General features: G+C 43.5%; 2 protein-coding genes across 2 annotated transcripts; one reads left to right on the forward strand and one right to left on the reverse strand.

Moving 5' to 3' along the window:
- Positions 1-6,889: 6,889 nt before the first annotated feature.
- On the reverse strand, positions 6,890-17,880 carry LOC123450806 (probable LRR receptor-like serine/threonine-protein kinase At1g05700; the record flags this gene model as incomplete). Its single annotated transcript, XM_045127891.1, has 13 exons — positions 6,890-7,724; positions 7,810-7,999; positions 8,108-8,164; positions 11,132-11,258; positions 11,340-11,542; positions 11,658-11,815; positions 13,549-13,629; positions 13,716-13,787; positions 14,787-14,858; positions 14,966-15,101; positions 16,084-16,574; positions 16,682-17,264; positions 17,784-17,880. Coding segments are annotated over 13 exons (2,637 nt in total), but the record flags the coding sequence as incomplete, so codon positions are not given.
- Positions 17,881-24,674: 6,794 nt separating this feature from the next.
- On the forward strand, positions 24,675-25,716 carry LOC123449698 (cyclin-dependent kinases regulatory subunit 1). The gene is made up of 4 exons (XM_045127006.1): positions 24,675-24,787; positions 24,920-25,002; positions 25,116-25,176; positions 25,276-25,716. The coding sequence occupies exons 2-4, from the start codon at positions 24,950-24,952 to the stop codon at positions 25,432-25,434; spliced, it is 273 nt and encodes a 90-aa protein (XP_044982941.1). The 5' UTR covers positions 24,675-24,787; positions 24,920-24,949; the 3' UTR covers positions 25,435-25,716.
- The last annotated feature ends 832 nt before the right edge of the window (positions 25,717-26,548 follow it).

Below are 26,548 nucleotides of genomic sequence, written 5' to 3' on the forward strand. Positions count from 1 at the left end.
AATCAGGAGATCATCGCAATCACTTTTCCGCCGCCGCAAGATTCTGTCTCCGCAAGATCCCATCTGGGGCACGTCCCGGTGCCCTGCCGGAGGGGGGATTCAGACACGGAGGGCTTCTCCATCAACACCATGACCTCTCCGATGATGCGTGAGTAGTTCACCATAGACCTACGGGTCCATAGCTAGTAACTATATGGCTTCTTCTCTCTCTTGGGTCTTCAATACAAAGTTCTCCATGATCTTCATGGAGATCTATCCGATGTAATCTTCTTTTGCGGTGTGTTTGTCGAGATCTGATGAATTGTGGATTTATGATCAGATTATCTATGAATCTTATTTGAGTTTCTTCTGATCTCTCTTATGCATGATTTAATATCCTTGTAATTCTCTTCGAGTTGTGGGTTTTGTTTGGCCAACTAGATCTATGATTCTTGCAATGGGAGAAGTGCTTGGTTTTGGGTTCATACCGTGCGGTGACCTCACCCAGTGACAGAAGGGGTAGCGAGGCACGCATCGTGTTGTTGCCATCAAGGGTAAAAAGATGGGGTTTTCATCATTGGTTTGAGATTATCCCTCTACATCATGTCATCTTGTTTAAAGCGTTACTCTGTTCGTCATGAACTCAATACACTAGATGCATGCTGGATAGCGGTCGATGTGTGGAGTAATAGTAGTAGATGCATAAAGTATCAGTCTACTTGTCTCAGATGTGATGCCTATATGTATGATCATTGCCTTAGATATTGTCATGACTTTGCGCCGTTCTATCAATTGCTCGACAGTAATTTGTTCACCCACCGTGATACTTGCTATTTTGAGAGAAGCCTCTAGTGAACACTATGGCCCCCAGGGTCTACTCCACACCATATTTTCAGCCTTACACTTTTTACGTCGTTGCACTTTCCGCCTTCAGATCTCATTTTGTAAACAATCTTGAAGGGATTGACAACCCCTTTGAAGCGTTGGGTGCAAGCTTGTTTGTGTTTGTGCAGGTACTATGGACTTCACGAGACCCTCCTTCTGGATCGATACCTTGGTTCTCAAACTGAGGGAAATACTTACTGCTCCTGTGCTGCATCACCCTTTCCTCTTCAAGGGAAAAACCAACGCAAGCCGAGCCTGTGTCAACGTGTCAATTTCTAGCGCTGTTGTCTGTGGGATAGCAGAAGAATTTCTGGCGCCGTTTCCGGGGAGGAAGATTAAGTCAAGAACTCATCCAGGTAGGTGTCGCAAACTCATCTCTTTCATTTACTTTGTTTGCCAGTTGCCTCTCTTTTCCCTCTCCCCCACTTCACCAATTCGCCTTTTCGTTCGCTCCTTTTCTCTCGCTTACTCTCTGTTCGTCTGTGTGGGATAGTCTACCCGTTCTCATGGCTAGATCCACCACTTCGAACGATACTCCCGAGAGCGAAGTTCTCAATTTCAAACAAATTGAGGAAGAAAACTTAAAGGACGCTTGGTATAGGAGTTGCAATGCTCAGAGTAGATCTACTCATAAGCAATCCACTACCGTCTTGCTTCGTAGTTTTTATGTGGGTGTTTCTCCTTGGAATAGGTATATTCTTGACACCATCGTAGGTGGAAATTTCTTGGGTAGCCATACCTTTGATTCTTACGGAGTTGTGATAAATTTGGTAGGCTCACCCCCACTCATGGTTAATGGAACTACCTTAACTCTGGAACATGTGATGCGTAGGCTGGACGTTATTGAAAATAAAGTTGCTATGATTGAACTCATTGAGAATTTGGATAAAAAGATCCACAATCAAATCACTCAGTACGAATCCAAGGTGGGAATGGTTTTGAAAAATTTAAAGGAGAAGGAACCCACAGTTAACGAAAAGCTAGGTCACGATTTCGCTAGGATTGGCAAACTAGAGGATGTTATGACCAACTTGGGTTCCGCTTTTGCCGTTGTGCAGAATACTCGAAATTTTGCCCACAATAAAATCACCAAGTCTGTTTTTGTTCCTAAAAGTAGTGGTGAATCTTCTAGCAAGAAAGATGAAAACCTTAAGATGATAAGCGATCACGCTACTTATGGTTTGAGCACCAACGATGACGATACGTGATTCTATCGCTTCTATGCCTACCTAAGGGCGTTAAACAATAACGCTTGTTGGGAGGCAACCCAATGAATTTATTGTTTTTTTTCTGTTTTGTTGAGTCCACACTTTCACAATTCTGTTGTGATTGTGTTTTTTGTGTTTCTTTTTGTGTTTGAGCCAAGCAAAACCTTTATGACTAAGTCTTGGTAATGGTTGTTTGATCCTGCTGGAAAAAGACAGAAACTTTTTGCTCACGAGATGATTTTTCATTTTTATTCAGAAAGAGCTTTTGAGTTGATTCTTTTTGCTTCTGATTGATATGCTTTTTTTCCCAGGCCTTCGTAATTTTTCAGATTTTTTGAGGTACCAGAAGTATATGAAGTATACAGATTGCTACAGACTGGTCTGTTTTTCATGGATTTTGTTTTTGTTGAGTTGGTTGCTTGTTTTGATGAAACTATGGTTAGTATCGGGGGTACTAGCCATGGAAAAGTGAGAATACAGTAGCCCATCATCAATATAGATGGAAATCAAGTTTGCTACAGTACCAAAAGAAGTGGTAGTTTGTTTTCTTGGACTAATGTTATCACAAGTTTTTGTTTAAGTTTTGTGTTGTGAAGTTTTCAAGTTTTGGATGATGTTCTCATGGACAAAGAGATAAGGAGTGGAAAGAGCTCAAGCTTGGGGATGCCCAAGGCATCCCAAGCCAAATTCAAGGACACCAAAAAGCCTAAGCTTGGGGATGCCCCGGGAAGGCATCCCCTCTTTCGTCTTCAATCCATCGGTAACATTACTTGGAGCTATATTTTTATTCATCACATGATATGTGTTTTTCTTGGAGCGTCTTGTATCTTAGGAGTCTTTTCTTTTTGTTGTGTCACAATCATCCTTGCTGCATACCTTTTTGAGAGAGAGAGACATGCACTCATCGTGATTTTGCTAGAATGCTCATAGTGCTTCACTTATATCTTTTAAGCTAGATATTTTTGCTCTTGTGCTTCACTTATATCTTTTAGAGCACAGGGGTGCGTGATTTGGTAGTTGGCTTATGCTACGAAAGTAGTCCCAAATGTGCTAGGTACCCAAAGAGGATGCAAAAAAAAAACCTCCATCTTCGTGTGCATTGAGTAGAAAGAGAAGTTTCGATTCCTCTCAATTAGTTTTGAGACGTGGATTCGGTAATATTGAGAGTTATGTTAGTAGGGTGTTGTGAATCTAGAAATACTTGCGTTGAAGTTAGTGATTCCCGTAGCATGCACGTATGGTGAACCGCTATGTTAGGAAGTCAGAGCATAATTGATCTATTGATTGTCATCCTTTGTGTTGAGGTCGGGATCGCGCGATGGTTAACACCTACCAACCCTTCCCCTCGGAGTATGTGTTCAGCACTTTGTTTCGATTACTGATAAAAACTTTCGCAATAAGTATGTGAGTTCTTCATGACTAATGTGAGCCCATGGTATAGATGCACTTTCACCTTCCACCATTGCTAGCCTCTCTAGTGCCGCGCAATTCTCGCCGGTGCACAAACCCACCAAATTCCTTCTTCAAAACAGCCACCATATCTACCTACTATGGCATTTTCATAGCCATTCCGAGATATATTGCCATGCAACTCCCACCGTTCCATCTCATGACTTGTGCCGTCACTCTCGTATTGCCATTGCATGATCGTAAGATAGCTAGCGAGATGTTTCAACGTCATACGCCATGCTAGATCATTGCACATCCCGGTACACTGCCGGAGGCATTTCCTATGGAGTCATCATCATTGTGATCTTTGAGTTGTGAGTAAATAAAAGTGTGATGATCATCATTATTAGAGCATTGTCCCATGTGAGGAAAAAAAAGGCCAAAGAGCCCAAAAACAACAAAAAAAGAAAAGAAAAGAAAAGAAAAAAAGAGGCCTAAGAACCCAAATGAAAAAAAAGAAGGGACAATGCTACTATCTTTTTCCACACTTGTGCTTCATGTTAGCACCATGTTCTTCACGATTGAGAGCTTCTTGCTTTGTCACTACCATATGCTAGTGGGAATCTTCATTATATAACTTGGCTTGTATATTCCAATGATGGGCTTCCTCAAAATTGACCTAGGTCTTCGTGAGCAAGCAAGTTGGATGCACACCCACTAGTTTTCCTTTGAGCTTTCACATACTTATAGCTCTAGTGCATCATTTGTATGGCAATCCCTACTCATTCACATTGATATCTATTAATGGGCATCTCCATAGCCTATTGATACGCCGAGTCAGTGTGACCATCTCCTCCTTTTTGTCTCACAACCACCACCACACTCTATTCCACCTATAGTGCTATATCCATGGCTCGCGCTCATGTATTGCGTGATAGTTATAAAAAATTTGAGAAAGTAAGAGTGCGAAAACAATTACTTGGCCAATACCGGGGTTGTGCATGATTTACATTAGTTGTGTGAGGATGATGGAGCATAGCCAGACTATGTGATTTTGTAGGGATAACTTTCTTTGGCCTTGTTATTTTGAAAGTTCATGATTACTTTTCTAATTTGCTTGAAGTATTATTGTTTTCATGTCAATAGCAAACTATTGTTTTGAACCTTACGGATCTGAACATTCATGTCACGTGAAAGAAGTTGCAAAGGACAACTATGCTAGGTAGCATTCCACATCAAAAATTCAATCTTTATCACTTCCCTACTCGAGGACGAGCAGGAGTTAAGCTTGGGGATGCTTGATACGTCTCCAACGTATCTATAATTTTTTATGATTTCATGCTATTATCTTGTCAAACTTTGGATGTTTTGCATGCCTTTTATATATTTTTTGGGACTAACTTATTAACTCAGTGCCAAGTGCCAGTTCCTATTTTTTCCATGTTTTTTACCCCTTTCAGAGGAGATTTTGAAACGGAGTCCAAACGGAAGAAAATCCCCGAAAAGATTTTTTCTGGAACGGAAGAAGATCGGGAAGCTTGGGAGCCAAGGCAGGGGAGCCTCAGGGGCCCCACAAGCCCCCAGCCCGTGGCCAGGGGGGAGGTCGCGCCATCCAGGCTTGCGGGCCCCCTGGACGCCCTTTGCCCTAGGTCTTTCGCCTATATATTCCCATAAATTCCAGAAAAAATCAGGAGATCATCGCAATCACTTTTCCGCCGCCGCAAGCTTCTGTCTCCGCAAGATCCCATCTGGGGCACGTCCTGGTGCCCTGCCGGAGGGGGATTCGGACACGGGGGGCTTCTCCATCAACACCATGACCTCTCCGATGATACGTGAGTAGTTCACCATAGACCTACGGGTCCATAGCTAGTAACTAGATGGCTTCTTCTCTCTCTTGGATCTTCAATACAAAGTTCTCCATGATCTTCATGGAGATCTATCCAATGTAATCTTCTTTTGCGGTGTGTTTGTCGAGATCCGATGAATTGTGGATTTATGATCAGATTATCTATGAATCTTATTTGAGTTTCTTCTGATCTCTCTTATGCATGATTTCATATCCTTGTAATTCTCTTCGAGTTGTGGGTTTTGTTTGGCCAACTAGATCTATGATTCTTGCAATGGGAGAAGTGTTTGGTTTTGGGTTCATACCGTGCGGTGACCTCACCCAGTGACAGAAGGGGTAGCGAGGCACGCATCGTGTTGTTGCCATCAAGGGTAAAAAGATGGGGTTTTCATCATTGGTTTGAGATTATCCCTCTACATCATGTCATCTTGCTTAAAGCGTTACTCTGTTCGTCATGAACTCAATACACTAGATGCAAGCTGGATAGCGGTCGATGTGTGGAGTAATAGTAGTAGATGCAGAAAGTATCGGTCTACTTGTCTCGGACGTGATGCCTATATGTATGATCATTGCCTTAGATATCGTCATGACTTTGCGCCGTTCTATCAATTGCTCGATAGTAATTTGTTCACCCACCGTGATACTTGCTATTTCGAGAGAAGCCTCTAGTGAACACTATGGCCCCCAGGGTCTACTCCACACCATATTTTCAGCCTTACACTTTTTACTTCGTTGCACTTTTCGCCTTCAGATCTCACTTTGTAAATAATCTTGAAGGAATTGACAACCCCTTTGAAGCGTTGGGTGCAAGCTTGTTTGTGTTTGCGCAGGTACTCTGGACTTGACGAGACCCTCCTTCTGGATCGATACCTTGGTTCTCAAACTGAGGGAAATACTTACTGCTCCTGTGCTGCATCACCCTTTCCTCTTCAAGGGAAAAATCAACGCAAGCCCAGCCTCTGTCAACGTGTCAATTTCTGGCGCTGTTGTATGTGGGATAGCATGCCTCGCCGGGTCAGCCGCCCGCGCGAGCTCTTCTGTCGCGCTCTCTTTCGAGCATTGTGGTAGCCACCCAGCAAGAGCTCCACATCTAGCTCCGCTCTGGACCCAGCTTTGCTCCACATCTAGCGCCGCTCTGGACCCAGCGTCAGCGCACGCGAATCCAGCGCTGGGGCATCCTAATCTAGCGTCCCAACGCATACAAGTTCGTCGTCGGCAAAAAGACTCGATCTTGACGATGGGGTGGTGGGAAAACGGGTGGCGCACGCGGTACGGGAAGGAAAACAAGGAGTAGAGGAATGGGAGAGGCCGGATACGACGAGCAGAGGCCGGTGGCAAGGAGAGGAGCGAGGAGAACGAGAGGGATGAGAGCAAGAGGAACGACAGGGATGAGAGAGTGAGCGAGTGCGTGCGGGAGGGCAATTTTTGAAAGAACAAAAATATCATAGCATTACAAGAATTGCACTAAGAAACCTTTAACGCCCTATAATTCGAAACAGATGGAGTAGTAAACAAAGTCATAGCACAATATGCCTCAACAGACACATGCTACCAAACAAAGTCTTAACGTAGCATCAACACATAAAGGCTACCAAACAATTGCAGTTGTGTGTAGTCAACATGTCTACCATCAGCATGTCTCAAGAGGGAACATAATGCCAGAGTCATGCTGGCTACCAAACGTACCCTTATGTGGTGTACAAAGATTGGACCAAAATTTGTCGTACGTGTGGCAACTCTGGGTCACAGAATGATGCGTTCGCTCCAGAAATTTACAGAACATAATTGAGTTACAAGTAAGATCCGTAAAGAAACCTAGGGGCAAGGGATGGGACAAGGAATCGGTGCTGGTGCTCATTTTTCTTATAGTTGCGGACTTTTAAGGAATGGGTGGATTATAAGACATTTGGTAGATATGCTCTAAGAACCCTATTGTAAACCTTGTGGCAGATAACCATTTTTCTTTATTTTGGTAAATGTATGTTTATTTTTGAGAGATGTTTCACCTCCGGTAAGTTCCGCCTTATGAGAACCAGCAAACTCGTTGTCAGCATACAGCAAACTGCCTGCCCGTCTCAACCGAGGAGCGCGACGAATTCTCTAGTTGCAAGCCCTCCTTCAGCCCCTCCACGACCTCCATCATCGTTGGCCGGTCCTGCCTCTTGTGCTCCGTGCAATGCAGGGCCATTTCTGCCACCTTCCATACAGAGTTGACATCATAATGTCCTCTTATCCTCAGGTCAGTCAAGCTCTCGATATCGCCTTCCAAGAGCCTGCTGCGTACCCAAAGCGATATGTTTTCTCTCTTGGCGTTGTTGGCGGTGACAATCACTGGCTGCGCGGTGATCAGCACCAAGAGGAGGATTCCGAAGCTGTACACATCGCTCTTCTCACTTAGATGTGAGGTTGCATAGTACCTGCCCATGTTTTCTCTTGGCCTGTTATTAATTCATGCGTGCGGTGGCTGTTCAAACAAAGATATGAAAGACAGAGCATGCGTACTCTGGGTCCAGGTACCCGCTGGTACCCATTGGTCGGGTTGTTGCATGTGTACTCATTTCACTGCTGAAAGCCCTTGTCAGCCCAAAATCCGATATCCTTGCTTCGAGATCTGCAGTAAGAAGGATTTTCACGGCCTTCACATCTCTATGAATCATCGGCCGGCCACAGGACTTGTGCAGGTAATGAAGTCCTACACGCATGGATAATTTTAGCAAGGGAGATATACATGATTGGTTAGATAATCACTATGTTGAATATTTACATGTACTACAAAAGAAAAGTATAAGTTGATGCATACCGTAGGCACAGTCCAATGCGATATTAAGACGTTGCAGCCAATTAAGGGGTACTTGACCTGTCAATTAAAAGGATTAATAAGGTCATCTAGTTTAAGACAGCTTAAGAATTGGGGTGGCACGTATTCACATGTATTTAAAAAAAATGCTTGAGAGTATGTATATATACATGCTACCGTGTACCGTCTAAGCTTTCAAACGGACTAGTTGGTCCAAGCAACCAAGTGAAGTTGAAATTGTAGCAAGAGATCATGTGTTCGTATTGTACCTACCTAAAATTGAGTAAAGCATAGTAACTGAGGAGGTCTGTATGTGAACTAGAGGGGGGGGGGGGGGGGGGGGGAGGGGGGGGGGGTATAGTAACTGAGCTGGGTTCAGGGCATTTCTAACCGATCCCCAATACGGCCATAAGGGAGTAAAAAATTTGGTTTACTCCCTTACGGCGGACCTAGCCGATCCCCTAAAAACGTTAACGGGGTATAATTTTTTACTCCAAGTCCCTATTTCCCCTAAGATTTCCCTAAATATACTCCATCATGCGCCGGTCGAGTAAAACTCCCTCTCGCGCTCCCACGCCGCACTGCCTCCCACCCCCGCCGCCGCCACCGATGATCCTCGAGCTGGACGAAATAGACAGCCAACACCCCACCCCCCCCCCCCCCCCCCCCGCTCACCCCGTCGGCCATTGGCGCCGACTTTTCACGCAGAAACCACCCACGTGCCGCCGCCGATGCCAAAAAAAGCTTGGGGATGACAAAGAACCACCAGGTCCAAGCTCCGCCTCCAACCACGCCAATGGTGTCCAAGGTGGCCACCGCGTCTCCAGCAACGACACGCCGACCTCCCGCCACACCTACCAGAGGGAAACGGGATCGAAAGCCGATGGCAACGGCGACGGCACTCGCCGAGGTAGTCGCTAAGATTAAGAAGACCACGGCGGTGCCTTGTCCAAAGCCTACGCCTCGTGCGGCTCTGGCTGCCCCTACACGGCCGCAGCTGGGAACAAAAAATGCAGCCATCAAGTGCTCGATGAAATGCCAACAAGGTAAAAATAAAACCTCGCGTCCCGTTGGTATTCGATAGTGATTGTTCGTGATCGGTAGTGATTGTTTATAGTGCTTGCTTTGACATTGTAGAGCGGAGATGAACACGGCCGAATTCCTCGCATCGTTGGAGTCCTCGACCACCGTGGCCTTGATGATCTCATCTATGACTCATTTTGGGATCATTCGACCATCCAAGACACGGAGGAGGCCGAGGAGGAGGTCCAAGAGGTGGTGGCCGAGGAGAAGATGGTGGAGGTGACCGAAGCAAGCACCAAGGCCTCGAGGAGCCGCACCCAGAACTACAACCAAAAGGAGGACCTTGTGCTTTGTGACGCTTGGTGTGCCATCTCCATGGATGAAACGATCGAAACGGATCAAACCAAGACCATGTTTTGGGAGAGGATCACCTTCTACTACAACATCTCCGTGGATGTGCGATCAAGCCGTATACAAGGTTCGCTTGGGCATCGTTGGAGCACCGTCCATGATCAATGCAACTGATGGTCCGGTTGCATCGAGCAAATGAACCATGCTCCACCGAGTGATGTGCAAGTGGCGGAGTATGACCCATATATACAAGAGCTATTCAAGCATCGGAACACCATGTTCGGCCACAAGCCCTTCACTTTGCATCATTGCTATAAAGAGCTATGCAAGAATGAGAAGTGGATCCAAAGAATTGTGGAGACCACTCCGAAGAGGTCAAGGTTGAGCATATCCGTTGAGGATGATGACGAGTTAATGAAGATGCCAACAATAGACCGAAAGGAAACAATATTGCAAAAGAAAGAAAGAAGAGGAATGCATTCGGTGGCACTTACAAGGATGAATTTGTGGCAATGATCGAGACCAAGAAGGTGTTGGCGGCCGAACACAAAGAAGACAAGATGGCAAGGTGGAATGAGCTCAAGGCCTTCGAGAATGAGAAGTGGAAGACCAAGTTGGCGGACGGAGAGAGAAAGTTGAAGGCCGAGGAGCGTAGGCTTGCACTTGAGGAGGAGAGGATTTGTGATGCGAAGAAGGCCAAAGAGTGTGCTATCATGTTCATAAATCCAAACACAATGGATGAAACCGAAAGAAAGTATTGGGAGCTTACTCGTGGAGAAATCTTGGCCTCTCTTCGGAATGTTGGTGGTGGCCGAGGGGGTGGTGATGGTAGTCATGGTGGTGGTGGTGGTCATGGTGGTGATGGTGGCCGAGGGGGGGTGATGGTAGTCATGGTGGTGGTGGTGGTGGTCATGGTGGTCATGGTGATGGTGGCCGAGAGGATGGTGATTATGGCCAAGAGGGTAGTGGTGGTGATGGTGGTGGCCGAAAGGATGTCGAGGTTGATTTCTCTACCAAGGACGTCGTTTGACTGGTGGTGGCCGAGAGGGTGATGGTGCATGCCAAAGATTGGCTCGATCCACAACATATACATACTATGTTTGTAGTGATTTTGAATCAAACATTGTGTTTGAAGTGATGTCTTTTGGGTGAACTTTGCATGTTTAAATTTGAAAAACATGGTGATGAAACTTTATGTTATGATGATCATTGCTATCCATGCTTTAGTTTGAATAATTTTAAGATATGTATTCTGTAGATATAGTATTTGTGCGGCTAGTATACAAAACGGCCACAAATTTGATTTTACTTCGCTAACTATAGGGAATCGGCTAGGTGCGGCCACCGTTAGTGGAGTAAAATTTTACTCCACTAACTTTACTCCAACTTTTACTCCACTAACTTTTAGGGGATCGGTTAGAAATGCCCTCAGAGTTAGGATGGGGCACTAGGCTCGACTCCATAAGGAAGCATCAGGTTTTTGACGTCATGTCCAAGCCTAATGGGCAGGGAATGGATAAGTAGGAGGACGAAATTTGCATCAAGGGAGAAACATTGAACCAAAGAAAAGGGCTAGGGATCTTCCCCAATGTCCACAATCATGCTAAACTAATTTTGCACTTGTGCAACATAATGTGAGAAAAAATTAGTAACCTTTGAGTCGGTCCTCTAGGTTGCCTCCATCCATGTACTCATAGACAAGGCTTAGATGTTTCTTGTCCTTGCAATAGCCAATTAAGGACACCAGGTTCTTGTGATGAACCCTGGCCAAGTATTGAGCCTGCAATATGTATATGATATACCATACATAGCAATTTTCTCTAGAATTAACTTGCTAAATTAAAGATTAATGTGTACGTACCTCGGCTAAAAACTCTTTATGTCCTTGTGAAGATGTCTCCGACCGCACCTTCACAGCAACAGGAGTTCCATTTTCCAAAGAACCAAAATAGACAGGGCCAAATCCACCCTTTCCAATTACCTTGCTAAAGTTATCTGTGATGAGCCTAAGTTCGTTGTATTTGAAGTTTCGGTTCTCAAATGGATTAACTGGGCGAGCCGCATCTGGAAGCAGCACAAGCACTTATCTTATTTTAGCACATATGCAGGCTGATTGTCAAGCAAACATGCTAAGCCCTTAGTAACGCAACTCTTCATAAAGTATTATTTATTTAGTTACCTTGCCTATTCTTTATTCTGTGCCAACAAACAAGTAGAACCACAGAGAGTAGAGCTACTGAAGATATTACTGGAACAATAATCTCAAGTACACCCGTTATCTTCTTCTTCTTGTTGTTGCAGGTATAATTTTCACAAAGGTTTGGGTTATTGTCGACCCTAGAAAAAGAATGTCAAAGAATATACTGTGAGTTTGACAAGGAAAGGTCACATTCGTGCATTCCAGTATAAGGAATATACTATGAGTAAGATATCAGAAGATAGGTCAGTGGTCCGACGATGATGGCAGCTTCTAAAACGTGTGCATGTGGTGTGCGTTTTAAATCTGCTGCATCGGTTGTTGGTCCCGATACGTTATGTCGATGGATTGGCGGCGACACCGGTTTTAGATATGGGGAATGAGAGCACTTCACATTATCGAGTTTGTAGGTCTGAGTAGTGGCTTTGGATGGAATCATGTATGTTCTTGTCAGACCTTTATGAAATAATTAATAAAGATGATTGCATGCATCGATTGATGCAGAGGCCGGGGTTTAACCTCCTTTTCAAAAAAAAGATTTCCTCATATATAGTCGTTCCATCTTCCTATACATGATGGTTAGGAGCACTAGGCAATGAATGAATGAGGAATAGGGCTATGACTCAGCACTAGGCTTTCATTGCCTAACAGTAAGGTCAACAATTATATTCCTAATAACATATGGGGTGTGCTATGCGTCGGCCGACGGATCTTTCTTTTTAAAAGATCCGTCAGGTTGCGAGCCGTCAGATCTGGTGTAATCAACGAGCTCAACGTTGTAATCACTTTTGTAGCAGAGGGCATGTTGCAATTTTCCTTTTGCAACACAAGTTTTGTTGTAAAAACATTTGTAAAAAAGGTAGTGTTGCATAATTCTTTTGCAACATGGGTCTCTTCGTGACGTCTCTGTCACAGTGCAGTACTCCAACAACTTCAAGCGGGGCTCTACAACAACAACAACCAAGCCTTTCAGTCCCAAACAAGTAACTTCAAGCGGGGCTCTAATTGAATTTTTTTGTTGGCTTGGAGTGGTTGGGGGTGTTTTATAGCTGTTCTTATGCATTGTTGTAACATGTCTTGGAAGTGTGGTGTGTGGTATCGAGTTTTATTCTTCAAGTTGTATGGAGGTTGCTTTATCTATAAAGAGGGGCGCGGGCCTTTTTCCTAAAAAGCAACTTCTATTACTCAGCGGTCAATAGCCGTGGCGAAGCGTAGTGGAGACCATCCTGGGCTCTGGTCCAGCCTTCTGCAGGAGAGATTGTGTCGGAACCAGGCATTTGTTAAGAGGAGAATTACAAAGGCCCCAGGCCAAAAGGCAAATTGGCACGTCCTCGGTTTTAGTGCATGCTTTGCCACTGATCAGTAGGCCAAGATATTACATGAAAAGGTATCAGGAGCCAATAAAGCAACATATATACTACATGTATCGGTATCCAGAAAGAAAGGAAACTCTCTTCAACAATTAATGGGGATAGGATACAAACACTACTATATAAACATGTCACATTCCTGTTGGTCCTTTTTTATACTTAATTACCACTGCGTCAAAATACTCATCCATCCCCTCTTGTTTGATAACAGCGGCACGACACGGCACCTTAATTTTGTAAAACGATATTCAGTAATTCACTAATGACACTTGCAAAATTACCTCAACTAAAAGTGTCCAATGAAAAATCGGTTGAAAAACAAGAATTATCAACACTAATGAAGTAAACATAGCAAGTTATATGAATATTATAACGGGATTACATGCAGACAATTAGAGTGAGATAATAAGTCCAAAATATATGAATCATGTATGAACTTAAAATTCACTTTCATCCATTCATCATTATGGTTTACAAAAGAAATCCAAGGAGCAGGCACGAACCTTAGTGCCAGCAAACCGTTCTGAGATTTTTCTAGCAGAGCCCCAGGAATTGGTCCACTGAAGTTGTTATTTGACAAATCCCTAATGAGAGATGAATAAACTAAAAATTAAATAGATTTCTTCTATATACAATTTGCCAATAAATATGGATCGGACGGGGCAAATACAGATATTTAAGTGATGTTAGTTCACCCAGAAATTCAGGTATTGATCCTGACAATTTGTTGTGAGATAGATCCCTGAAAATGCAAAGTAACATGAAATACTTATGAATAATTTACAAAATAACAGGTTTAATGTACAAGCTATTACCCCCGCATACAAAAGGTACACGCTAAGACTATTACCAATATTAATTTTAAATGTAGACACAAATTTTATCACAAAACTACAAGTTTTAATATGGGCTGAATTTCCCATCTGATCTAACAAACCAGGCCCACAGGACAGCCTCTCACAAAGTATGAACAGGTTAAGCTCATCGAGCATAGTGAGTTTCTATAGACGGTTTCCCCAAAATTAAACTTGTTGTATTTATAGTCTAGAACTAATTTGGTTATTGAGGTAACAAGCCAAGCCAAACTGAGCCAGAAAAGGATCACACTTAATCCAAATTTATTTATTTATTTAGAGCATATTTTCACCATAATCCAAGAAACTTGGAAGTTTGAACTGAGCCCACCAGGCACTTCAACAAGCTATTTTCCTACTTCCCAGAGGTGTTAGGCACAGGAGAGGCTGATGCAACATGGAAGAGCTATTTCCTCTACATTAAAAAAATATTTTTTGGCGGAAATTACTCAATATGTAAAAGGAGCCAAGTATCATAGAACAAATGTCCATGTTCTCAACACTGCAGTTTAAACCTGAGGCGCATGATATTTAGTGCTCCCTCCGATCCATATTAACTGTCGCTGATTTAGTACAAATCAGTGACAATTAATATGAATCGGTACTTGAAACTCAAGAATAAATGTACTTGATATTAAATTAAAATTATAAAATGGTTATATAATTTGATAATAAATTAAAATTATAAAATGGTATTTTTACAAGCCTACAGTTTAATGGTTTGTTAATGGTTTACTAGAAGTGACAGGATAATAAAAACTTCACTGGTCAATGGTCAAACATGTTCATATCAGCAAGCAGTAATAATTAATGAATCAAATTAACAGGGAAAGGCAAGAGCTCTTTCTAGAGTCTGAGAAGTCTGAAATGATATCTACTGAACTTACAAGTATTGGAGCAACTGAAGCTGACCAACAGAAATATCAACTTCACCAGCCAATCCACTGGATGACAAGTTTCTGCGAGGAAGACAGAATAGAGCTGTAACTTTTCATTTCTTAGTTTCTGGTGCATATAATATTTTTGAAGCACATATAAGAAGCTATTCTGTCCATTCACAACTTACAAGGCTATTATTCTTGGACTGCTGGGAGCATATCTACATTCCAAGCCATCCCATGCAAAAAATACAGGGGAGCATGGATCACCCACCCAATTCTTCTTCACAGAGAATTTCATCTGGATGGTCATCATGGCATTGGCTAAAGATGCCAAATATAAGTGGAGTACATGCACAGTTAAGTCCAACACTTAACAAGAAGAACAAACAGTCAACACATTCCGAAACTAATGCAGCAGAACCTTTGGTCTTGTAGTGTGGCTGTGTGTGGTAGACATGCCCTTGAGGTATATATTTAATTATACTTGGTCATTGTAAAATTAGTGTGCCGATTGTACATTATTCTATCTATTTTTGGTTTCGCCGGGAACACTAATTTATTTTTAATCCACGCCAGGGGGAAAAATTAAATAACTTTGCAACTCTAATCACACGAGCAGAGCACTCCCAGCCCCAATCGTTGTACCTATATCAAGTAATAAGTCCATGCCAAACTAGGGGAAACTATAGTACGCGAGTAATTGCCATGTGGTGTGTTGTTTGTGTGACGGTTGTAAAATGAGCAAACTCTATTCCCTCTCAATTAAACGATGAGCCAAATCTTTTGCGTCCGTTTCGAAAAAAAATAAGTCCATGCCAAACACAGAAGTTTTGCTTGAACTTTGATATTACCCTTACCAATATTATCATCTTCAAAATGAACCCTGCCCAACTAATATATTTTCCATAGAAAAAGCAGTTAACGGTGGCAACAAAATTAAAATGGCATGAAAATGTGAAGATAATTATGGACGTGCATTAGACAAAATGAAGAAAAACTGGAAATGAAAAGAATCCAAAAGCAAAAAATAGACATAAAAATAACGGATGAACTTAAAGCTTCTGTAAATTTAGCGAGGGAAAAGCTTTGCTAAATGACAGTTAAAATAAATTGCTCACTCGCCTGACTGAGTTATCATGTGTTTACCCCCAGGACTAGTTCTTTCTCCCAAAAAGCCTATACTAAAGTCAGGCTGGACAGGACGCCAAGTATGCCACTGTTAGTTATACGCGCATAGGCTAATATGAATATAAGTTACTATACCAATAAGGAAAAGAGATATTTTGAAAGTTATAACATATACCGTCTGCAGAGTAAGTGGTAGATTCATTCTGTTGCCGCAGCATATATATCTCCATGCCACTGATCACAGGACCAACCGTGGAGTTTGGTGTTGCTATGAGGGAGACGACATAACGGCTTGACCTTGGCACAGTCCAGGTGAGAACACTAGCCCGGAAGAAGCTTGGGCTAAATGCATCGGCTAACGAGTAGTTATCCACTGAAACATTGAAGTGCCTAAAGCCTACTTTTTTGTCCTCCAACTCAGTGAAGTAGAGCACCAGAAAGTAGTTGGAGCCAACGTCAAGGGTCAAGGATGAATCCGAACTCCACCACATGTCCATTCTCGAGGCATTCAATGGACTGGATGCACGAAGCATCACTTCAGATGGTGGACTATAGTGATCATTTGGGGCATTCTGGACTACCCCAGATGTTTTGTTGGGCACGTCAATCCAGTTAGGGACGTCTTCATACTTCTGCCACATGCGGTCATAGGGATCATGTGGGTACCTTATTAATTGATGAAATTAAAGAACATGGAGCAGGCTGAATCATATACACCACAACTAGAGCTCAGACAAGATTACAATTAATCAAACTTTGCCCAATGAGCTCACCTGATGTTTTGATCGTCCGTCCCAAAGTGGTAGCGGTTGAACCCAAAATTGACTGTGTCGCGGAAGAAATTAAGCAAAACCAGGGACTGTGCCAGACTGGCCTCCGGATAAAGTGTCGGTAAAAGTGACCTCAATTCAAGCACTGAGATGAAAGGAGTTCCTGATCCTCTGTCCACCAAGCATATATGCAGGAATTCGGCAGGGGCCACAGCGATAATCTCATAAAGATATGATGTACTGGTATTGACAATGGTCACTGTCGTCCAGTAGTTGACCCCAAAATAGAGATCAAAGGTAGGGGGGCTGTTTAGTGTGTCATAGTCACCATAGCCAAATGCAGCCCTGACGAGGTACTTGCCGCCCGGTGTTAGCGACTGCAACGTGTAGCAATTGCGGGTCCCATTCGGGAAGAAGCGGACGGTAGAGTACTGCTGTGCAAGGTCAGCTTGCTGCATTTTGCTCGGGTCAACAGTGTGGATTAATCCTGCATTGATGAAACTCGCGTCGCTTACATATGTTAAGCCAGTCTTGCTATCTGTGTAGTCTGGGCTTGCTGTATATCCACAGTCAATGCTTATGTAACCTGCCAAAAGAACAAGAACAACTTATGAGGTGCCCAATTTTCTAGCTCGTGGAAGAAGCAAGGACAGTTTCAATTTCTAGCCAAAACATGTTGCAAGTGCCCAAAATAGCATTCTTCCGAGTTCCGATGATTTCTTTCTTCTGTCACACTTTCTCTTTATACAAGAACAAATACCGTTAGCTGCAAATGCAATGAAAAAACAGCGTTCTTTTAACTGCAACTGTAATATTCTCGGCATGTGTAAAATTGCGGCTGTAAAAAAGCTAAAATGGTTTGTAACTGTAGTCACAGAAGATACATTGTGTAGGCGGTCCTAACTGAAGAATGAAACCCCGGTGACCAAAGGAATCCATCAAGTGTAAACATCGCATTCATCACAAGCCCGAAATTTGTCGCACTAATCCGAGCAAGAATCAAGTTCTAGATCTAACCTGCCCATGGCCATGGATCCAGGCAGCGTCTTCCCAGGGAAAGAAGGGAGCGTATGAGAGAAGCGGGCGGAGAGAGGGGAGGACGGACCGTGGCGAATAGTAGTGCCTCCTGGCGCCCCGTGCACGTGGTCGGCGGCGCGCTCGCCGTTGACCGGGACGCCGGCGGGCGAAGAGCAACGGTAGGGACGTCATGAGTCATGACGCGGGTGCCAGCGGAGACGGGGACAATTTGCTTTGGGAAGACACCGTGATATTTTAACAAAAAATCTAGAATAACCATATTTTTCGAGAAAGTTTCGCAAAAAAAACATATTTTTCGAGAAATAATTATAGTTTCTAGTTTCTTTTTGAACTTATTAGATTCTAGTTTTAATAACCCCAAAGCTTGAAAATAAAATTCTTATACCCCTTTTTTTAAGTTTGAGAGGAAGTTCCAAAAGGAATAAATGTTTTAGTATTTCACAAAAAATTGATCGTGTTTTTATCTTTGAAATTTTAAATATTATTCAGGGTTTTCTAAGTAGGATATCCTTTTATTTCTTTTTCTGGTTATATTTTAAAAATAAACCAAATCTTTCTAAAATCTCTTTAATGGTCTGAAGATGAATTAGTGTATACGACTGTGGTGCTGGAGCGTTGGTAGGGGCATCTACACCAAGACTTTACGGTTGTCATCGATAATGTCAAGTCAGGCTTTGATAGGGGAACAACGATAGCGTCGTGTTGATGCCTCGTTCTGACAGCGGTAGTGGTTGTTCGGTTATCCAGTTCCTCAATGTAATTTTTGTTTTGTTTAGCATATTTTGTATTTCTTATGAACCTTTATAATATATCTAATCATTTTCCTTATAAAAAAGAGTTGAAGTTAAAAAGAGCTACTCCAGGAAAAATACTACTCCAGTATATTGCTTTAAAACAGGAGTACATTTTTCGTGCCACATCATTTATAGTTGATTTGAAATGGTCTAAAATACTTTGGAGTTTTTTTTCAGTTCAAGAATTCGACGGTGTAAATTACTCCCTTCATTCACAAATATAAGATGTTCTAGCATTTTTTCTAAATTAGATGCATATAGACACATTTTAATGTATTTGCTCATATCAGTCCGGATGTAGTTCGTATTGAAACATTCAAAATGTCATATATTTGTGAATGGAGGGAGTACCATCTAGAGAAAGATGAGGGGAATGGAAAATATAGTTTTTCTTTCACATTTGTACAAACTAAGACATCCATACTATTCTTCGGAAAAAAGAATTCATTTACTCTTGGTGGGAAAATGAAACAAAATTGCTCCTAAATTTCAATCACGAGACCTACATCCAATAGCTATTTGATAGGAGGGATTTCGATCCAACTTCCCAGAAAATAGTGGACATCATTTGCACAGATAACACAACATGTCTGGGCAAGACCAAAACAAAAATATTAATGAATACACGTTGAGAGAGAGAGTGTGTGTGTGTGTGGCCGTGTGGACCCAGCCAGTAGGCACTAGTACTAGTTTTCTGCATATTTGGATTAGTATTCCTACGAATATTTTGGATGGTCGTGATAGCCATGCAGCACCGGAGCTGCCTAAAAGCCATGTTGTTTCTTGCCAAATAAACACATTCTCTCTTTTCTTTCTGTTTGCCAATATGAAAAATATATCAGGATGTATGAAGGATTCAATGATACAGAGGTCATTGTGCATGCAGCACAATAGCGGCAGAGAAGAGAGTTTGATTACCCAGATTGTCCAGCTGACCATGGATGCAGATGATGCTAGAAGCGGAGACCAGAAACAATCTAAGCTGCGCATCACAGCCCATTGTGAAGAGGCCTATTTTCCCATTTCGCTCGTTGAACAGTGGTGGTATGCACTACAGTACTATATAGCGAAAGAGACCAAGACTACGAGACGAATAAGGCGGAGTTTGTTGGGCAGAATCACGCCCAAGGCGCAGGCAGAGAGGAACAAACTAACGCGACAAGGGAAAAAATGTGCCACCCTTGTTCTCTCCACCAGACTTGTGGCCTGACGCCGCCGGCTGCTGACACCGGAATGGACAGGCTTGCGAGTGCAGCAAAATTGAAACTGTTTTGGGATCCACTAGGAAGGGGCGGCGCGTATATACTCTCCCGTGAGACGGCTACTCTCTAGCAGACCCCGCATCTGTCCCCAACCTGCAAAATAACCGTCAAAATGCGGATACGGTCCGGAAAGCCTGCCCGACCAGATCCCGTATTTCGTTTCGGTTCATAAAAAAATTTGGGAGGCGCGGTAAATTCCCGACCCTAACCTGGGAAAACACGGGTTTCCCCTCGCGGTTGCGGTGTCATGCATCACAGAGAAGCAGTTGGCGGGAGGGACATTTCAGCCCGTGCTCTTTTCCTCCTCCTTCCGCCACTGCCCCGCCCTTGCTTCCGCCCGCCCGCCGCCGGCGATTTCGGCCATATCTGCAGGAGAGCCGCTGCACCGCCCCTCCGGATCCAGCGAGAAGAGCCGCCCCCCGCCGCCGCTGCCGCCGGGGATCGACCACCGTCGAGGGCACCACCTCGTCGCCGCCCGGGATCACCCGCCACCGGTTAGCCCCTTTTTTGTGATTTTTGCGAGTTGTGCGAGAAGATGAAATTGACCCCGTGCGAGAAGTTCTTACTATCCGATTCGTCCGATTCGGACGGCTCGGATGTTGAGACCGTGCTTGCAAACTTTCGGCAGCAAACATTAGTCATGTCGCTTGCCGTGAAGGAGCATGAAGACGAGAACCGGAAGAGGAGGCGAGGATCGACTGTCGGGCGTTTATGCATTCCTCGGAATCGCCATCTTGGGAACGAGATGTTGATGCAAGACTATTTCACGGAGAATCCTACATATCCTCCGCACCTCTTTCGGAGAAGGTACCGGATGCGCCGATCCCTCTTTGTGAAACTTGTTCAAGCTTGCGAGGCAAATTGCCGGTATTTTACTCAAAAAAGGAATGCCGCGGGCTTAAAGGAATTTAGTGCATATCAAAAAATCTCCGCAGCTATGCGGGTGATTGCATATGGCATTCCGGCTGACTATGCCGATGAGTATCTTCGCATTAGTGAAGATACCACAACTGAGTCTGTCCGTAGATTTGCGAAAGTGATCATCCGTGTCTTCGATCATAAGTATCTTCGGGCACCCAATGAAGATGACACAAAGAAATTGATGGCATTTAATGAGAGGAGAGGTTGGCCTGGCATGCTAGATAACATTGATTGTATGCATTGGAATTGGAAAAATTGCCCCAAGGCTTGGCAAGGAATGTATTGTTGCAAGTCTCGTGACGCAATAATTATGTGCTAGAGGCCGTAGCATCCGAGGATTTATGGATTTGGCGTTGCTTTTTTGGTATGCGGGGCACTCTCAATGATATCAATGTGTTGCAACGGTCTCATTTGTTTGCTAGGCTTGCTAGTGGTGATGCTCCTGCTTGCAACTACACTATCAATGGGCATGAATACACAAAGGGATACTATCTTGCATGTGGTATATACCCTCCTTGGTGCACGTCAAGAGCATCAAAGAACCCAAAACAAAAAAAACAATGTGAATTTGCAAGGGTGCAAGAGGTAGCCCGCAAAGACATTGAAAGAGCATTCGGTGTTTTGCAATCTAGGTTTGCCATTGTTCGTGGTCCTGCTCATTTTTGGGATAAGAAAACCTTGAAGAACGTCATCGTGTTATCCTGCACAATATGATTCTTGAAGATGAGAGAGGATTGAACTTAGAATTCTTTTACGACAATGTGGGTAGCCGTGTCAAACCAGCTAGAGACCCAAACCGCATTAGAGCTTTTCTTCAGACATACAAGGAGATTGAAAATGCAGCCATCCACTTTCAACTTCACGAAGATCTCATTGAGCACCATTGGCAAAGGCTGGACAGTGACTTATTTTTGTATTCATTTGTATCTGTATTCATGACAAGTTTGGTATTGCACTATTTAAGTTTGCTACGGTTATTTGAATAATTATTTGTAATGCGGATGATTATTGTATTATGTTTGATTCGAGTAATTCAGTTTGTTTTCGATTATTGAATTATGTTGTATTTGATATTTGCGGGTTGATGACATGCGGGATGCAACGACGCAAAGAGCAGACCCCGCAAAGCCGACCCGTAAAAAAGTATATTCCACGAATATACTTTTTTACGGATCCGTTTGGGGGTCTACATCTGTGCCAGCCCGCAAAAGCTGTTTTACGCGAACTGCAAACACGTTTTGCGGGCCGACGGGATGCGGGGTCTGCTAGAGTTGCTCTAAGGGCATCTATAACAGTGAGCCGCAAATTTTTTATCTGTCTGCAGACAAGGGTAACCAATCCGTGGATGGGAGACGGTCATCCAGCCCTATACACATATATTTCAACAACTTTTCAAACAAGCTGGACGGAATTCGTGCATTTGGAAGTTAAGAAATGAAGGACGCATATGAAGAGGACTCGACTGTGTCCTTGCCAAGTTAAAAGGTGTTTTGCAACATTGAATGGTTCTCTGTAATGACACGAAGGCGGATATCCTACGGCGATGCATCCTCCTGTTGGAGAAGCATTCTACGGATAGCCTGAAGTTGAACATGTGATTGACATGTTGTTTTTTCTTTCGTTACAACACACATACATGTGTGCTAGTAACATATGAAAACATAAACCGGTTCGGAAAATGTTCTAGAATCTTCCAGTACACGAGTGGGGGTGAAAGGCATGTGTATCGCAACTATGTGTCAGGCCATATCCGAGCCAGCGATTCGGCGAGGTGCGTGTTAGCTCCCTGCTCTGTTCAAATAGGAGGTCCCACCATCCATGAGAACCCCTATGTCTCATTTTAAGCGAGTACACGTACATGCCTCACGTCGGGGCAGCCCAACCGAGCGGGAGGATACCACCTGTCTTTTTTTCTTTTTTTTTCTGTTCTTATTTTTTGCTATATTTTTGTATTTTTCTGTATACTATAAATATTGTATACAAAATAATATTTGAAAAAGGTTGAAAAAGTACTTCAAAAATGTTAAATAAGTATTATAAATGTTAAATAAATATTTAAAAATATTAAACAAGTATTTTTTAATAAGTATACAAAATGTTGAAAAAGTATTTAACCTTTTGAATAAATACTAAAAAAATGAACAAATATTTGACAAATGTTGAATAAGTACTAAAATTTTTTAATGAGTATTTGAAAAATATTAAATAAGTATTTAAAATGTTGGACAATTATTTAGAAATTATGAATAAGTATTAAGAAATATTGGATGATTTTAGAAAAAATGTTGATTATGTATTTCAAAATTGTGAAGAAAGTAGTTGAGAACAAGTAATTAGATAAATGTTAATCATGTATATAAAAATGTTTAATAAGTATTTGAAAAAAATGTTTATCATGTATATCAAAATGTTGAACACATATTTATAATATGTTTCACAACTATTTGAAAAATGTTGATCATGTAAAAATGTTGCACAAGTATTTAAAAAGTATTGAAGGGAAAAAGAGAACCAAATAAAAGGTGGAGAATAAAAAATCAAAAGAATAAAGAAAAAAATAAAATAAAATAAAATAATAAACACCAAAACAAAGTGCAAAAAAGAATGAAAACAATGAAAAAGTGAAGAAGAAGAAAAGAAATAAAAGAAAACAAAGACAAAACCCGGCTCAAATGGCCTTAAGTAGGGCTCGCCCCTTCCACTTACCAAGGTGGCGCCTTGGACGGGGTGGCTAGCCCCTTCCACTTACCAACGGTCCCTGGTTCTCACTTTCTCCACCTCTCTTTTTTACTTCATTAAATTCATGCAAATTTGGTCGGCCCAATTACCCCAGAACCTTCAGCGAAACATCATGCGGCGATTGTTTAAAGCGATAAATAGACGTTGTGCACCATCCATGTCTCTACTACCCGAAATCAATCCCACGCTAGGTATGATTTTGAATTTGTGATGGGCCTCAGCGATCGCTTAAAGCGATAAATAGCGATGCATACCATCAATGTCTATACTACCCGAAATCAAGCCCGCGCCAGGTATAATTTTGAACTTGTGTTGGGCCTCAATGATCGCTTAAAGCGATAAATAGTCGATGCACACCATTCATGTCTCTACTACCCGAAATCAAGCCCGCGATTTTGCACTTATGGTGGGCCTCAGCGATGGCTTAATGCGATAAATAGTCGTTGTGCACCATCCATGTCTTTACTATCCGAAATCAAGCCCACGCCAGCTATGTTTTTGCACTTTGTGATGGGCCCGAGTGATTTTGCATTTGTTTAAGGCAAGGCAGGACCGGCCCACCAACACCCTAAGTTATCTTCGCAAAAAAAAACACCCTAAGTTATCGGTAGGGTCCGTTTCTCCTTCCCAATTAAAATTTGTCATCTAAAAAAGATATACCCCTAAAAAAAATAAATGAAAGTTGTTTCTCAGAAACAAAAACTAAAAACCGATCGTTTGCTAAAAAAATCATGTAAAAAAGATTTGTGCTAAAAAAGAGCCAACTATTTATCCGGGTATTTTCAATTTTTCTACTGCCCTCTTTCATATGGGACATATCAATTTTTACCAAAGACCGGTATAGAGATGTATATACACATATTTTAGAGTGTAGATTTACTTATTTTGCTTCGTATGTACAGTTCTAATGAAATCTCTAAAAATATATGTATTATATTTAGAAAATTAAGGGAGTACATTATACTGAGTACAAAGATATGCCGCATGTCCGGTCCAAACGAAATGCAAAGCCCGTTGAAAACTCTCGGCTCCCGTTGCGACGATCGAGAAGGGAGACACCCAACGGATAGATTTCCGCGCGATTTCGAAATTCGAAGCCGACGCGAAACCCAGCCCACGAATCTGGTGCGCGATGGAAACGTCTCCCTGCCCTACCCGCGCCCCGCCATCCGGGCCGTCCATCCCCGCACCGACGGCCCCGCCCGCCCGGCTCCGTTTTAAATAGACACACACGCTCCCCCACCCCAACTCGTCTTCTCCCCCCCTCAGCCGCGCCGCTCCTCAGTCTCGTCTCGTCTCGAGTCTGCCGCCGATCCGTTCGCACCAGCAGCCAGCCGCCCCATCTCCGCTCCGAGGTTGGTCTCCCGCCGCCCTACCCTTCGAATCCGCCCATCCCTCCGCTGGATTAGCCGTTCGTTGATCGATTAGTCGGTGGTTTTGCCCGGATTTTTCTGAAATGGTTTGGGGATCTGTTCTTGCTGTTGCAGACCCTCGATCGACAAGCGGCGGTGGTGGACATGGGCCAGATCCAGTACTCCGAGAAGTACTTCGACGACACCTTCGAGTACAGGTTGGCGCCCAAACCCTAGCCCCCCCCCCCCCCCCCCCCCCCTCTTCTTCCTCGCTTGCGCCGCGGATGGCGAAACCCTAACGAACTAACACGGCCGCTTTCCCCGCGCGCAGGCACGTGGTCCTCCCGCCGGAAGTCGCCAAGCTCCTCCCCAAGAACCGCCTGCTCGCCGAGGTAACCGCCCGGATTTCCGTCCGCATTCCCGTAAGATCGCGTTTCCTCGCCGGATCGGTCGCCTGATGTTGCGAAATTGGGCCTTTTTTACCCTTGCAGAACGAGTGGCGCGCGCTGGGCGTGCAGCAGAGCCGCGGGTGGGTGCACTATGCCGTCCACCGGCCGGAGCCGCACATCATGCTGTTCCGCCGCCCGCTCAACTACCAGCAGCAGCAGGACGCGGCCGCCGCCGCCGCCGCCCTGATGATGCCCAAGTGATCGCCCCCGGCGAGGGCAGCGGCGACCGGGGGTTCGACCTCGCGAAAACCCCATGCCCTTTTCATCTCTAAAAGGGCGGTCGCACACTGGTTTGTTTCGGTCAGGATCTAGTTAATGTTGGTGGTGTCCACCATGTGTTCGTCGAAATGCCTGGGGGGAACTTGCAGTGTGTTAGTCTGTGTTGTTATCCTGGATACTCTGGAATGCTACCTTTTATGTTATGATGATGGTACTGTTTGTAGATCTTCCCATGATGATCTATTGCTGTTAGTTCTTGCTTTACTGTTATCTGGTTCCTTATGAGTAGGGGTATAGCGTAGATGTGATAGTGAATCTTATGTTAGCAAGAGGACATGGAGCATTTGGTTATGGACGGTCTACCCACTGTCCAAGAATTACCAGACTCACAATGCACCTCTTTTGCACATTTTATTACATCATCAACCTTGGCATGTTAGTCTGAAGGCACATTTTGTTTGCTGCGCTGTTGAATGTCCGCTACGGGCATATGGTATCCACATTTGTTAACATCATCAGCATGGTTATGATATCCACATTTGTTAAAATGCACCTCTTGAATGCTAAGTGATGCTGGTAGAACTTTCTGTAATGATCTGCTAGTGATGTTGGTAGAACTTCCTGTAATGTCTGGTTCCTCACCTTTAGGATTACAGAGTGATGGTGAATCCCATGCTAGCAAGAGCAAGTGGACATGGATCGTTTGCTAAGGATGAACTTTGTACTGTCCAAGAATTATCACAGACTAAGAATTACGCACCTTGGCCGGTTAGCATGGAGAGGAGTCACTGTTTTTTTGTGAGCTGTTGAATGTCCAGTACCGCCGTAAGATTTCCTAGGCTATATTGCTGTCACAGAGAGTAAAAACAACTGTCCAGTTGGTGTCCTGCAGAGGTTTAAGGACAGGTTGTGCAAGTGTGGCACGTTGAAGTCACTGAGCACCATGATGCATCTTGTGGTCACTCTTTTTGTGAGATGTTTTGAAGTCACTAAGCACCACACACTGATATGTTGATGGTGGTGAGGTGATCAGTACAAATGTATCTGCTGGAATGGAGTTTCTGAGAAGATTTTGGTTATCTGTCGCGTTTCTTAG

The sequence above is a fragment of the Hordeum vulgare genome, chromosome 4H, assembly GCF_904849725.1.
Source record: "Hordeum vulgare subsp. vulgare chromosome 4H, MorexV3_pseudomolecules_assembly, whole genome shotgun sequence".
In the NCBI taxonomy this organism is placed as follows: Eukaryota; Viridiplantae; Streptophyta; class Magnoliopsida; order Poales; family Poaceae; genus Hordeum; species Hordeum vulgare.